This window comes from Nelumbo lutea, chromosome 6 (assembly GCF_056320005.1).
Source record: "Nelumbo lutea isolate HS-2025 chromosome 6, American lotus-T2T, whole genome shotgun sequence".
Lineage (NCBI taxonomy): Eukaryota > Viridiplantae > Streptophyta > Magnoliopsida > Proteales > Nelumbonaceae > Nelumbo > Nelumbo lutea.
Genome location: NC_142689.1, coordinates 14,897,351 through 14,912,922, shown reverse-complemented (window position 1 = coordinate 14,912,922; position 15,572 = coordinate 14,897,351). Strand labels below are relative to the sequence as shown.

The window sequence follows — 15,572 nt, the reverse complement described above, 5'->3', positions numbered from 1 at the left end:
GTTTGAATTGAAAGCAATCTAAATTAACAACAATTTGAATAATTTCTGACTGGTCCAAAATGATCCAAAATATTTATATATTTATTAAACTAGATTGGACTAGTCCATTTGTAATAGACTCACATTGGACTGGACCGAATTGGACCAAATCCAGTCCAATTAACACCCCTATACGACAAAGACCCATAAAAAACCAAAAAAAATTGAAGTCCCGCGCGCGCCTTCATACCTCTCCCCAAATACGAAAATACCGGAGATTGGACTTTTTTTCTCATATTCTCTGTTTCTTTTGCCGTCTTGGGGTCTCCTTCCCTTTTTTCCTACTCTCCATTTCCCGTCTCTACTTTTTTCTCTGTTCCCCTCTCTAAAACACTAGAATCAGCCAACTTGAAAAAGCCCTCCACCTCTTTCTGTCTTCCTCTTGCTGCGAGTACTAGGTGAGAGTGGCCATGGAGTGGATGGAGGAGAATCTCATTTATTGAGATTGAAGACTTGCATGGCTGATGTAGGGGAATCCATTTCCTGAGATTGAAGAAATATTGGATTTCAGGGTCTACCATTTTTCGCGCCAGGAGCTTCCCGTTAGGGTATGGACGATTCACTCTCTTCCTCCCTTCGACACACAGCGGCAGAGTGGCGAGCAGCGGTGGCGAACAAGAACAGCGGCGACAAACCTCCCCTCTCACTCTCCCTCTCTTTTCTTCTTCTTCTTCTTCTCCCTCCATTTCTCCTTCCTCTTCCTTTTTTTCCCAGTTCGAAGAGAGACTGTTCATCTACCCCAACCTCCAGACAGCGGCGGAATTGCGATCGGAAACCTCGTTGCAGTGGCGTATTAGAGATGGTGACTGAATAACTTCCGCCCATATCTTTCACCGTTCTCACTGTTTTTTTATTCTAATCATCCCCAACATATCATCTTCCACCGTTCTCTCTTTATTCCATCATATTCATCCCCAACGTCCTTTGCAAACAGTCGAACCACCATTCACATTCTGATATTACTCCATCGATTCCCACAATGAAAACCTGGTTTTCCGTTCATCTTTATGCAAATCCCTCCGTCAAACCGCGTTTTCCCCATTTTTCAGATTGCTGGCTTCACTGATACTTCAGAAGTGGCACCCTATTGTGATGTCTCCACCTGCAATTCCTTAGAGGAACTCTCCATCGTTAATATCATCACCCACGTCGAATTCAAGTCCAACTTCGAATAGAAAAGACCCAATCGTCCCTCCCTCACAGCTATCATCGTAAATTTGGTTGCAAGCTCTTGCAATCACTACCGGAGAAACACTCCAACGCGAGAGAGCATACACAAACCCCTTGTTGCAATAACGAACTCAGGCCAAAACCGAATAACGTAAGCTTCGTTTTTCTTCCCTCGCTTCTCATTTTATCTTCTCTCTCTCTCTCTCTCTCTCTCTCTCTCTCTCTCTCTCTCTCTCTTTTATTACTCATCGCTTCTTCTTCCTCTGTGTTAATTGTCTTAGTGTGATAGGGATTTGAGGGGAGTGGAGAGATCCAACAGAACTGGTGAAACCAGTTCCAACCCAACACCATCTTTTTTTTTCTCGGTGTTGTTATTCACATATGGACTCGTTTTGAGAATAAGACACATTCCAATTGTTGGGAGATCAGGTTTGAGTATCTCTATGTTTTTTATGCTATCGGCCTCTCCGATGGTTATAATTGTTTTTTCTTTTTTGAAAATGTCTGATGGTTATAATAGCTCTGTCTTTTTTTTGTGTTTCTTTTTTTATTTCTTTCACTCTTTTGTGACGAATTGATTCTGATCGGATAAAAGCTTGCTGCAATCTCAAAATTAATGCTTTACATATTTTGATTTGATTGTCTGATTGATTTTCTGCTATGCTTGATATGCTTTAAGATTAGTGATTATCATGCGTACTTTGTTTCATTGTCTGTGGTTTCACTATTTGTGGTTGTTTAGAATGAGTGTGTAGTTGTGATTCCTCCCACTCACACAAATGTGTCTTTTTGGACTGATTAGTGGTCTGATTTATTTCAGTCAAATCATGCTAAAAAATGTTGGGTTTGTCTTGACCATTCGGCCTCACTGAGGTGGGAGAAGACTGTCAATATTGGACCTCCGATTACAAAAGAGCAATCGGGGAATTTTGCTGCGATACTTTATTCTTTATTTGTTTTACTTTATCATGCTATTAGTGAATTAAATAATTATTTATTATGCATTGAAATATTTTTAGGCCAAAGAGGACAGTGATGAAGAAATGGTAGATGCTGCATCATCCAAGGAAAATATTAAGAAAGCTGATGTGAAATCTGCAAAGAAAGTTGTAGGCTTTTACTTTGTTTGATTGATAATTTGATATCTATAATGAACTCTTTCCTGCAATGTTTGAACGTTTTTTTTTTTTTCTGTATATTGTGCAGCCCAAGACTCCTGCTACACCTCAAGTACAAAGTACGGGGTCAAAGACATTGTTTGTTGGCAACCTTTCCTTTTCAATAGAACGGGCTGATGTTTAAGCAATTAAGTATGATGTATTCTAGGCCTTGGACATTTCACTAGAGTTTCCATGATCTCATTTATGACTTATTCTTCTCTATTTTTCCTTCTAGGGAGGAATTCTTAAATAATGAAGGGGAAATTGTTGATGTCCGCTTTGCTTCAAATGAAGAAGGGCGGTTCAAGGGATTTGGCCATGTTGAATTTGCAACTGAAGAAGCAGCAAAGGTAGGATTTCCCCTGGTTTCCTTTTGTATTGATTATTCTAATAATGATTATGTTCTGACTTTTGGAATTATAATATTGGCAACAATTATTTGGTAGATGCAATTTAATAGGTATTTCTTCAACTCTCTTACAATGAGGCCATACGTATGCTTCTTAAATTTTTGCCTTGGGAATGTTTTTGTTATAATGTTATTAACTTTTGGCGGGTCACTTTAGACAAAGAAACTTCTATATGTGAAGTTAGTGAATGAAATTACACTTTCACGTAAGTTAATGGATACAATCCATTTAAATGAAATGTACCATATAATAATCTAAAAGTCATGTTTGAGTTTGCACCTACAGAAGTTATAACAAAACCATAAGATTACAAGAAAAAAGTTGGTTTTCATTGATTCATTCTTTTATTCATTAATCTTAAATGAGCCTTTACAGTGACATGTATGTATGGACACTGTATCTGTTGGTTTTTCCTGATAGTTATCCTCCTAACAAGTGTATGTAAATACGAAAACACTTGATAAAAAATCTTAATTATTGAAGGATCTCCATGGTCCCACTTCATCCTGCTAAAGTTGCTTGAAAGCCTCTGCCATGGTTGTAGGAATGGGAGTGGAAGTGTTGGAAAGTTTTATAATGTTTGCTACTTGAATACACATTTCATATCTATTGTTTTGACTTGAGAATCTTGAAGGATGTCAACATGTGCCTTGCTTTGCTACTTGCCGTTGAGAGATTTGTACTAAGCTAAACCATGTGTTATTCTAAATTATTCTAATCCATTTGGGTGGACGGTATTTTCATAGGATGGCTTATTAAGAAGCTAATTGGTATTGTATGACCAATGATTTATGTACTTTTTCTAATTTATATTTGAAATTTATATATATATATATATATATATATATATATATATATATTAATGCAACAATATTAATTTTTATTTTATTTTGTTTTTTAGGCTCGAAGCATATGTAAGGAGTAACAACATACATGGATGAAGTGATTGAGATCAATATTTTTCATTTTTATTATGGTCTATTAAATATAATAAGAAAAATTGGCACTTGTAAGACATTTTTTACATGTTGATTAGAATTTCAAAATTTATCTTGCATTTAACAAAATATTAGTTGATTTTGTTACTTATCTTTCTTCACATTTTTCATTGTATATTGCATATTTAATTAGATCATCAAAGTAATCATTGTTCTATTTTTTTTTTTTGTTTATCTTTGTAGGTTAAAGATGCAACGAGTGACTCTTAAAGCATAGTTGAAGACAATGGATAATTCTTTTATATTTAAAATTTCTTAAATTACTTCAATATTATTGAGAGAAAATTGACATTTGTAATACATTTTAAACAATGGATGTCTTCAAATTATGTGGCATGTATTGAATTATTCCAATAATATAATTACTTGTTAGAAGTAATTATGTAATTTTCATGTGATGTATGAATAAAATAGGTGTTTTAAGGTGGCATTTCAAATTGTCATTATTTTACTATTTTTTTTTTGGAATATAGCCACAGTTTTTCCATAAATTGAAAAAAATTAGCTATGGTTTTCCAAGAAATTATGGGCATATATTGCATTTTTTAGCCATGGTTTGTCAAAAAACTGTAGCTATAGGTTAGAGTATTTAACTTCGATTTTTAGCAAAAAACTGTGGTTATAGGTTAGAACATTTAGCTTTGGTTTTGTAACAAACGCAGCAATGAATAGAAGGATTATAGTTATGGTTTTGTAAAATTCTGTGGTTATAGATTAAGATATATGACTACTAGACTTGTTCATGGGTCGGGCTGAGCTTTCACTTGTTACTAATGAAAATATATTAGGCCCGAGCTTGAGCTTGGCTTGACCAATGGCCCTATAACTTGGGCCCGAGCTTGGCCTTGGTAAAAAGCTCAAAACTTGAGCCCGAGCCCGAGCCTGAAGCCCGACCTAATTGAAAAGAAAAAGAAATTTTCCTATTCAAATTATAATTAAAAATTCATATAGTATTTTTTTTCTATTTAAATGAACAATGGGCCTACAATATGTTATTTTTCCCTTTCTTTTATATTTTAAAACACAATTTTGCATTCTTAAATAAAGAAATTTATTCAAATGGACATAATCACATAACTAATTTTAAGTTTAATATTAGGTCAGCCTGGGTCAGGCTATTTTGACAAAACCCGAGCCTGGCCCGATTATTGTGGGCTGGGCTTTTTGGCCCGAATTTAAGCCTGCGGACCTATAAGTATGTTCAAGCCCATATGGGGGTTGGGCCAGCCCGTCGGGCCACCCAGCCCATGAATAGGTCTAATAACTACTACAATATAAAAACTGTAGCTATATGTATCTCTTAGCTATGGTAAAGATTCATATGATATGTGTTCGCCCTTTAGCTATGGACAAATGGATTATAGCCACGGATTAGTTGAACCGTAGCTGTAGGCTATAACCACACGAACATTGGCTATGGTTTTCCGTCCGTAATTAAACCGTAGTTATAGACCTATAGGTACGGTTTTGTTGACCTTTAACCACGTCATACTTCTTGTAGTGCACCTTTGAGATTAACCGCAGCACACATAACCTTTTCAATCTCCTCCTCCTCTAGCTTGAGGAAGTGTTTAGCTAATGGCGTAGCAACTCCGTAAGGAGATAAACAGCTGACTCGGATGCCAAACTGTCCAAGCTCAACTGCAGCATTCTTAGTAAGCCCAACTACTGCATGCTTTGAGCATGTGTATGCATGACTTCCCAACCCCCCATATCCGATGCAATACTAGCAGTTGAGATAATGCGACCACCACAGGCTGGGATCATGACACGGGCTGCATGCTTGGTCCCAAACACCTGTCAAATTGATGCTCACCACTCTCTCGAAGTCGGCCTTCTCATTGTCAGTGGTACGTGCCTTGGCCTCATCACTTATACCTGCATTGTTGAACATTATGTCTAGCTTCCCATACTTGGAAACAGTGCTATCAACAGCTTCCTTTACTTGCTCCTCATCACTAACATCACAATGGACATACGTAGCATTTGTGGTGCCTAGCTAATTGCAAAATAAATTGCCCAATTTGTGAGCAATTATAATGTGGACTCGACAGCAGCGGCAGTAATTTAGTGTTTTCAGCAGCAATAATTTAGTGTTCTCATCCTATCTTATTTATTCAGTATTTTTACCTTATCTGCTTTTATTAGTAGGGATTAGTAGGAGTCTTATCTATTCTGATCTTATCAGTTCATTAGTATGGATTAGTAGGGAGTCTTATCTTATCTTATCAATAGGATAGATTAAGGGAGTCTTATCTTATCTTATCTTATCTTATCAGTTCATTAGGATAAATTAGTAGGGAGTTTTCCTAATTAGCAAAGAGTCTTCCTAAAAATATGATTCTTATCTCTTGTAATATCTTATTTAAGGAACTGAGAATATTGAATAAAATCATCAAAAATTTCAATCAAGAAAGAGAGCAAGGAGAGTTAGGTGATCTTTTGGACAAATCACCATTTGGGCGCCAAGATAGGTTTATTAAGAGGAAGGAGGGATAAGGGAAAACATGAGGTTTTCCCCTTCCCTGTGATGAGATCCTTTTCCCAGGCCCATAACAATTTGGTATCAGAGCAAGGCGTCATTGAGCAATTGACGTCTAGGGTTCATGATCTGGAGCACAAACTCGTGGAGAACAGCAAGGAGGTGCGCGGGATCAACGACGACGTCCGAGAATTAAGGCACTTGATCGAGTTGTACTTTTTCAGCAAGGAAAGGAACCCGGAAGGGGCAACAACCACAATCGGCCACCGACCAAACATAGCAGAATGGTCCGGCGAGCAACAGGTCGTTGCCCTAGCGCAGGTTAGCAACACCCAGAATGTTCCGATTAAGCAGGAATCCGGTGTTATTGAGGATTCCATCCATGAGAGTTCAAAGAAGAATAAGAGCAACTACTAGGTCGTCATTGCTGGTGAAGGAGCTTGTATGCCTCATGTTGCGGTTGCAAATGTTGTAAAAGAGTGTTTGTTAATTGTAGTCATATCAAATCCTAGGGCTGCACATATCTGGGTGAATCTTGCTAATGCATACTATGTGGTTGGTGATCATAGAAATGCTAGAAAGTGCCTGGAGAAAGCAACAAAACTGGAGCCTAATTGCATGTCAACTCGATATGCTGTTGTGCTTCATCGTATCAAGGATGCTAAAAGGTCTGAAGATCCCACTGAACAACTTTCATGGGCTACGAATGAAATGGCTTCAATTCTCAGAGAAGGGGACTCTACAACAATTGAGCTTCGGATAGCATGGGTAGGATTTGCCATGGTTCACAAGGCTCAGCACGAAATTGCAGCAATGTTTGAAACTGGACATAATGATTTGACGGAAGAGGAAGAGCGAGCTCTATACACACTAAAACAGGCAATAGAAGAGGATCCAGAGGATGCAGTTCAATGGCACCAGCCTGCCGTTCACAATCTTTGTACTCTACAGTTCAAAACATCTCAGAAGTACCTTAAGCTGCAGTTGCCCGTAGCAAAGAATGCAGCTACGCATGGTCAAATCTTGGTATCTCACTGCAGCTGTCTGAGGATGAACCCTTTTCATTGGAACCCGATCCAGGAGGGCAAAATCATTCCACTTATCTGGGATTCCTTGGACTGTGTTTCAAGACACCCATCCTGAATTCGAGCTTAAGGACAAACTCGTAGTCCAAGAGGGGAGTAATGATGCGGACGCCGGCAGCAGCAACAGTAATTTAGTGTTCTCAGCAGCAACAATTTAGTGTTCTCAGCCTATCTTATCTATTCAGTATTCTTACCTTATCTGCTTTCAGTAATAGGGATTAGTAGGAGTCTTATCTATTTAGTGTTCTTATCTTATCAGTTCAGTAGTATGGATTAGTAGGGAGTCTTATTTTATCTTATCAATAGGATAGATTAAGAGAGTTTTATCTTATCAGTTCAATAGGATAGGTTAGTAGGGAGTTTTCCTAATTAGCAAGGAGTCTTCCTAAAAGTAGGACTCTTATCTCTTGTAATCTTCTATTTAAGGAACTTAGAATATTGAATAAAATCATAGAAAATTTCAGTCAAAAAAGAGAGCAAGGAGAGTTAGATGATCTCTTGGACAAATGACCATTTGGGCGCCAAGATAGATTCATCATGAGCAAAGAGGAACAAGGAAAAATAGGAGGTCTTCCTCGTGGACCGGCCTATGACGAGATCCTATTCCTGTGCCCATAACAAATTACAGCTTTGGCTCCAATTGATCCTATTGCTGTGCACTCTCCAATTAATGCCACTAGCACCGCCTGTGATCAGTGCCACCTTCCCTTCTAGTCTATCAAATCAAAACAGAGGATATCTTATATATATATATATATATAATTTACCAATATCATTAATTAGTTACTTAATTGCAGCTGATAACGGTCATACTTGTTTAATCTAAATTGAAGATTGAATATGTGCTTTCACCCCTTATTATTATGGTATTTATATGTTTAGCCCTTGTCAAATAACATAATTCCGATCCATTTCTCGAGAAGATCAATACTGCTGAATTGATGGGCTGCAAATGTTTTGGATCAAATTATTGCATATTCCTAAATCGAACCTTGTCCATTGGATTTACATCAAACTTGGTTCCGATATATATACTAGAAGTTATTAATAAATGAAACTATATTTGTTCAGATTATTATTAACAGATTAGACTAAAATGATTTCGAAATAAATTATATGGGACTTGAGGTAGCTAGTGACTCTTCAATGAACATACAGTATTGAAACCAACTTTATATCAGACTTGATCATATTGGGTTGGATCGGGGTGGATCTATATGTATTAAATTCGGTACTAAATCAGGTGTATGCCCGGTTGCCCTTTTGACAATATTCTCTTTCAGGTTCAACACTGCTTATGTTTAGCTAAGGATGTCTCTGCTAGCTTCTCCTGGATTCAGAGATATGCACGATTGCAGATTGGATTGTTACAGACCTGAATGAATTACTCAGCTGTTTTAGTTTCTGCTGCTTAAATTTTTCCTGTTTCCTTTTCTTTTTTGTGTTTTCTGTTTGTGTCTTCGATCGTGTCTGTGTTGTGTTTCTGTGCTGTTCTGGTTGGGTTTCCAAAATCTCATTCTGTTTTACCGAAAAAGATAGATCATATATATGACAATTTAATGAACATATAATTACCCCATATTCAGTTTTTTTTTTTTTTTTTTTTTTTTTTTTTTGCCTTTGGAAAAAAAACCTTTATCAAAACATGGGTTACATAGGCAAAGCAATAGAAGAAGATAATGACGATGATTGATCCACAAAACATTCTAATGGTTATGATTTATGATATAAATTCAAATACTCAGAATATATTTACCTTCTTACAATTGTAGATAGAACTAAACCGGCTGCCAAGGTTGAATGAAAGTCCAAACCCAGAATTCTTATGGTGATGATGATGCACTTCGTTTGGGATCACAGAGAGACGCGAAAGAACATGATACCGATTAGGATAAGGGTGATTGGTACCTTGATATTTCAGGTTAAAATGCTAAGCTGGATAGGGTACAAGACAAGACAAGACAGTCCTTTTTTATTAATTTCTCCACCGACTACCATGATGCAAGGTGTGGCCCCACCAGTATTGCTTGAATTGTTCAAACCCATGTTGATGCCGATCATATAAATATCTTATTATTCATTAGTCGTTTAGATTATGTGGAAAAAACAACAACAAAGACATGAATTATTCCTGAATCCTGAATATCCAATAGTGGTCGTATACAGTCGATCAAAGCAATTGTCTGCTGGGGAGGCGTCAAGGCTGTAGCGACTGGAAAGCTTTAGCAATGGCTGTTGGGAAAGCAGCATTAACAGTGCTGTAGCCCCCATCCACCAGAAGGTTGAGCCCACTAACGTACCTCGACTCATCGCTTGCTAGGAAAACAGCGACCTCTGCTATGTCCTCCTCCTTCAAGATGACTCCTTTCAGATTGGCTCCACCATATGTCACCTCTTCAACTTTGCTGGACTCCATGTTCCCCAGAACATGGCCAAGCATAGGAGTGGCTATTCCATAGGGAGAGATGACATTGACCCTAATCCCATACTGCCCCAGCTCCCCACACAAGCTCTTGGCCAGCCCTACCAATGCATACTTTGAGACCCCATATGGGTAGGGTGAGCCACAGCTGATGGCTGAAACAACGCTTGAAGTGAAGAGGATGGAGCCCTTCTTCTGTGGGATCATAACCCTTGCAGCATGCTTGGCTCCCAAGAAGGCGCCAATGAGGTTCACACTCAGAACCCTTTCGAAATCTTTGGGATCAGTTTCCAGCAGTTCTGGATTCAGGTTTCCGGGGATGGCAGCGTTGTTATACATGATGTCCAGCTTTCCATACTTGGAGAGTACACTATCAACCAGACTCTGAACATCAGCTTCTTTAGAGACGTCGCAGTGGACAAAGAAGGCCGTGTCCTCGGAACCAAGCTCTCTGCAGAGGGAATGGCCTAGCTCATCTTGGACATCTGCTACTACAACCTTTGCTCCATGACGAACAAATAATTTTGCAGTGCTCTTGCCGATTCCGCTGGCACCTCCGGTTATGATTGCAACCTTCCCTTCCAACCTACAAAACCAAAGAGAGAACCGAGTTCATCTTCAGTATCTTTTTTTTTTTTTTTCAGTTTATTTATTTTTACTCCATATTTATTAAACTAAGGAATAATAGAAACGAAAGTTAGATAATTAAACATGTGAGGAAGCTGAGTTGATGAGCTTGCTGCATAATCAGGGTGCTTTCCTTAGACCCGCATGCAATAATTCTTAATACAAGGATTAATGGAGAAATTAATTAACCATGAAACATATGTGTTCTAATTGAAATGCGTACCTTTTAGTGGTTGGAGCTACGGAAGAAGCAAAACTCATTTTCAGGAGGCGTTTTGTTGTGATGAAAGTTAGAGTGGGAGAGGCCAGAGGTGTTGTTTTGTTGGAATAAGAAAAGCAAAGAGAGAGAGAGAGAGAGTGCTGAACCTTTGTTAAACGAGTTTAGTATATATATACGAGTAGTAGATGAGTTTACATTTTACTTTTCTTTTCTCGTGTTTTTAGACCACATAAGTGCGCGCCTTGTGGAAAATTTTGTAGGTTGGAATTCAACTGTAGGCTCTCCTCCGTGCTAAGGTCGGTGGAGTTCACGTGCATCTCTTCCCTTAAAAGAGTTCACATTGGGGCGCCCCACTGCACATCCCAACTGTGTATTGGGAACATCTCCCAATGGCAAATAAGGGAAACGTTTCCAATTCACGCTGAGATGTGCATGTGGGAAGGGTATTGATGCCATTTGCATATTTTTGACTGAGTTTAAGGGCTCTATGTCAGACCGGAGAAGGACCGCTATCGGAAAATTAGTCGAAACATCATAAGCATTTAACTAAAAAATATTATAAAATTTGAAGTAACTACAACGTTGATTGATGGGGTTATTATAAATAGAAGACCAGACTAATTAAGAGATTGATGGTGGAGTTTATTTGATGTCTCGATGGATAGTAATTTGGCATCGGCCCGGCCAGAGCTACCTCAGCTCTAAGATCAGTTTCGGTCAGTGTAACGTGTGCCCCAACTGTATTATTTATTGTTTTGTATTGGTAACATCGATAGATATTCTCAATGTAAGATTGCAACACTGACTAAGTCGAATTCCGCAGCTTCAGGGTCTTTAGTCTTTATATTCAGCTTCCTGAGGGCTGAAGGGTTGTCTTTATTGATCACTGCTTTGTTTTTAACGATAACAAATTCCCAGACGACTGGCAAAAGAAATAAACCAAAAGTTTGAAAGAAAAAAGTCAAAAAGCTAATCCATCGTCATCCCTAATTTCCTATGGTCAGTGATCATCAGCTTTGAACGACTAAAATCTTTGATTTTTTAGAATTAGCAACCACTTTTGAACCGAGAATACATAGATTAATATAAAGAAAACTAAAATAAAAACTGAAAAGAGTATAAAACGATCCTTATTAAGATAATTTTTCTTAACCAACATGTTCCGGTCAACAAACTTGGGCTGAGTTAAGATATTGGCAAAAAAAGGCAAATAATGAAGAGAAATAATAGTTATTGTTCCATCCGAAAGTGTCTGATTAGATACAACCTTATGATGATAACTTACATGTTACGGTAGTAAACCGATAAGAAACAACAAAGTCCAAATAAGTTTGGACGTCAAGGATAAATTTATATCTATATTTATTATTAAAAATTGTAAATGATAAGGGTGTTCATAGAAAATCCGACTGAACTGAACAGAACTGAAAAATCCGATTAATTAATTGATTTAATTTGGTTTCGATTCAAAATATTGAAAAAAAAAATTCGGCAGTTAACTGAATTAACCAGTATATGCATATAATATTATATGTTCGCAAATATATTTGAGATTTCTGCCAAAACACCCCCTACCTCCAACTCCCAAAGCCCCACCTTACCCAATTAATGTGGTCACATCACATTTTATTTCTATTTTCGTCTATATAGAAATATCTAATTAATAAAAATATAAAATAGAAGATGCCTTGATGCGTTGAAATTCCCCCAAATGAGTTCATATTTGCACCCACAGAGCGTAGCCCAAAAACGTCCCCACATCCACATCCCAACATCTCCCGCACACTTGTCATGGGTAGATATATCGAATGAATAGTTGGGATTTGCACCCCTAGATGCAATTCCCAAGGTTCCTCACTCAGTTTTTGGAACAACCACCGCCACCGCCATTCCTCCCTTCTAATTATTATTTGAGTTCACACCTGCGCCCCAAATGCATCCCAACTTTGTATCAGGGGCATTCTTAATGATGTCTCATCATCTTCCGTACTTATCATTGAGAGATGTTTCCAATATAAGGTCTAGATATGATGGAAAGCAGATTTGAACTCATGCTTGAGGTTCCCACACTGTTAGCTTGTTACATGGCCGCACCAGTTATCATGTTGCTATCTACCACATCACTTCAACACAACCAACGATTCAGCAAGACCAGCACCACCATTAACTTTGCTCTCTACTTCACTTTTTTTTTAAGGGAAAATTCTCAATTAATATCCCATATTTTGGGTCTAGTGTCACTTTGGTCCCCACCACCGTTAACTTTGCTCTCTACTTCACTTTTTTTTTTAAGGGAAAATTCTCAATTAATATCCCATATTTTGGGTCTAGTGTCACTTTGGTCCCCACCACCATTAACTTTGCTCTCTACTTCACTTTTTTTTTTAAGGGAAAATTCTCAATTAATATCCCATATTTTGGGTCTAGTGTCACTTTGGTCCCCGAATTTTAAAATGCAATAATTCAGTAAAGTATGACAATCCAGAACATACTATTACCTAGCTGTTAATCAACCGTTAAATTATATTTTAAAAAGACACAAATGCCCTTCGAGTGTCTTCTAATTTTCTTTATCAACTATCCAAATATTGACAAAAAAATTAATAATCACAAATCTTTGTCTCTTCTATTCAATAAAGTTGGGGTCATCGGAATGCCCATTCAAATGTAACCCAATTTTCTTGAATGGAAGAAGCAAGGATTTAGGACTGTTAATTTTTTGTCAATGTTTAGATGATTGATAAAGAAAATTAATCAACACACAAAGAGCATTTGTGTCCTTTTCAAATGTCACTTAACAACTGATTAACAGTAGATACTGGATTCTAACATATGTGTTCTAGTCAGACCGACCACCGCATGACAACCCCAAGGAGTTCACCACCGTACCCTGCTTTTTACGGGATTATGACTTGTAACGACAATATTAACTCACCCATTTTTTTATTTAGGCAGAGATGGGCAACCTTACCAGTTGGTGGCTTTATCCCCACCTAATATGAAAACAGGTCCCATTACAGCGGGAATCCAGGAACTGCTCCACCAAACCCACGAAGACTCCAGTATATAAAGGCCTCACCCCCCAAGGGTGAAAGGGAGATGGATGGTAATCTCTACCCTCTAGCTCTCTCATTCTCTAATATCATTTTCAGCTCACAACTAAGTGTTAACTTAGCCATCGGAGCGACCTCGCCAAGTAAACACCCCTAGGTTCTCTGATTTAGTTTTTGCAGGTTCCTCAGTTCTCGCCGTCTACAAAGATGAACAGATCATCTCCTGCAGGGAGCGGCCGGGTTGTGTTACACTAGGGAGCTTCACTTCAACCTCTAAGTCATTGGCCGCTGGGAACAGACCAAATGACGAGGTACTTAGACAAAAAAAATAATACGTGACTAGAAAACGTTATATCAATTATGATTCTTAAAATTTTAAATATCAAACAAAAAATATTTATATATATATATATTTTTAAATATTTTTTCTCAAAATCAAGCTCGAACTTATAAATATTTGACTCGAACCAAACTCGAGCTCATAGTTGACTTAAACCGAACTTGAATTCTAACCGAGTTCGAGCCTGATACTATTCGGCTGAACTCTACAAGGCACGAGCCTCTGTTCGGCTCGACTCGATTCAAACCCACCCCTAGTTGAGAGTTAGTGCATGTAAAGTTATCATGACTCCATATAGATTTTGTCCTAATCTGGCCATGCCTCATTAATTACTCTTACTAAATGCGTGCCGTCGATTCTATTCAAACATTAATTGTGAGCTGATATGGTGTCCCACATGACACAACCGTGTTACCCCAAATCTGCCAAACCTATCTACCTTCGTCCAAGGCCTGATCTTCTCGTCACACATGGCGCTTTACACAAACCTCACATGCACATTTCATTTTGCATTCGAAATATCTTAGGTATTATTATTTGGGGTAATAGCATATAAGGGCAATTTTTGGGATTTAATATTAATAAAATAATATTTTAAAAAACATTTAAAAATAAATTAATTTTTAAACTAATATTAATAGAAAATAAAAATACTGTTTATCATCTTATTCTTCCATTATCCGCTGCCACCGTCACCTCCGGCCAACTTGGATAATATTGTTGGAGGCAGAGGCAGCAGCCGACATCAATGACCAGGCTGTTGGCATCTTTTTATATAAAATATATATATATATAGAAAGAGAGAGGACCCTTGAATTCTACCAAGACCTAGGGGTGATCCTCAAAAATTAAAAGTTATGAACAATATTTTTGCCCTTTATTGATATTATTTTAAAAAAGTTAACATATTTTTCAAATATTTTTAAAAATATTATTTTTATTGATATTAAACCCCAAAAATTGCCCTTATATGCTATTATTATCCCTTATTATTTAGGAAGATGTTCTCAATGCACGATAGGATGAGGTACTTTGTGTGAGGAGTAGATCCCAATTCCCTTGGTCCATCTAGTATTGAGATGGAGTCTGGACTGAAATTGCAGCCCCCTCCTAATCTATCTCATGGATTTGGCATTAATCCATGGTCAGGATTCTGTTCACCCTAGAAATCTTAACTCCAACCTAGGGGTGGACTAAATGGTTAAAATCCCTTTACTTTACTTTTATGGTGGGTGTCAGTCTCATACCTAGGAGGGGGCTACGGTCTACTTATCCCTAGGTTTCATTCTCTAATACACCCTTCCAAGTCAAAGCCCATCAATAGGGGTTCAACTTGGGTGGGCCCAGCCCCAACCCAACTCGTACCAGCTCGAGAAGTTGGTCTTTTCTATTTTTTGGGATAGACTCAGACCTAGCCCTTAGGTAACCCAAACTCGGTCCAATTATATACATTTATACATATATATGTGTATAGGTATAAATGTTGCATACATATTTACATACATACATAAATATATGTATATATATTTGCATAAATACATACATATATAATTTTAGAATGGGTTC

General features: G+C 37.7%; 1 protein-coding gene and 2 long non-coding RNA genes across 6 annotated transcripts; 1 reads left to right on the top strand and 2 right to left on the bottom strand.

The window, feature by feature from the left end:
• The first annotated feature begins 252 nt into the window (after positions 1–252).
• On the top strand, positions 253–4,207 carry LOC148847530 (uncharacterized). Of its 4 annotated transcripts, none has more exons than XR_016100277.1 (6): positions 253–1,360; positions 1,491–1,638; positions 2,229–2,318; positions 2,416–2,519; positions 2,605–2,719; positions 3,961–4,207. It is a non-coding gene; the product is annotated as an uncharacterized LOC148847530 (long non-coding RNA). The 4 variants fall into 4 exon arrangements; XR_016100279.1 differs by lacking the exon at positions 1,491–1,638 and adding an exon at positions 2,030–2,082 and having other exon boundaries at positions 1,240–1,360; XR_016100278.1 differs by lacking the exon at positions 253–1,360 and adding an exon at positions 2,030–2,082 and having other exon boundaries at positions 1,516–1,638.
• A 647-nt stretch (positions 4,208–4,854) lies between these two features.
• Positions 4,855–9,243, bottom strand: LOC148847529 (uncharacterized). Its single transcript, XR_016100316.1, has 2 exons — positions 9,101–9,243; positions 4,855–5,655 (listed from the first exon to the last, which is right to left on the bottom strand). It is a non-coding gene; the product is annotated as an uncharacterized LOC148847529 (long non-coding RNA).
• Positions 9,244–9,391: 148 nt separating this feature from the next.
• LOC148847528 (short chain aldehyde dehydrogenase 1-like) lies at positions 9,392–10,912 on the bottom strand. Its single transcript, XM_088948282.1, has 2 exons — positions 10,617–10,912; positions 9,392–10,352 (listed from the first exon to the last, which is right to left on the bottom strand). Exons 1-2 carry the CDS (start codon positions 10,652–10,654, stop codon positions 9,542–9,544), a joined length of 849 nt encoding a protein of 282 aa, XP_088804408.1. The 5' UTR covers positions 10,655–10,912; the 3' UTR covers positions 9,392–9,541.
• Positions 10,913–15,572: the final 4,660 nt, after the last annotated feature.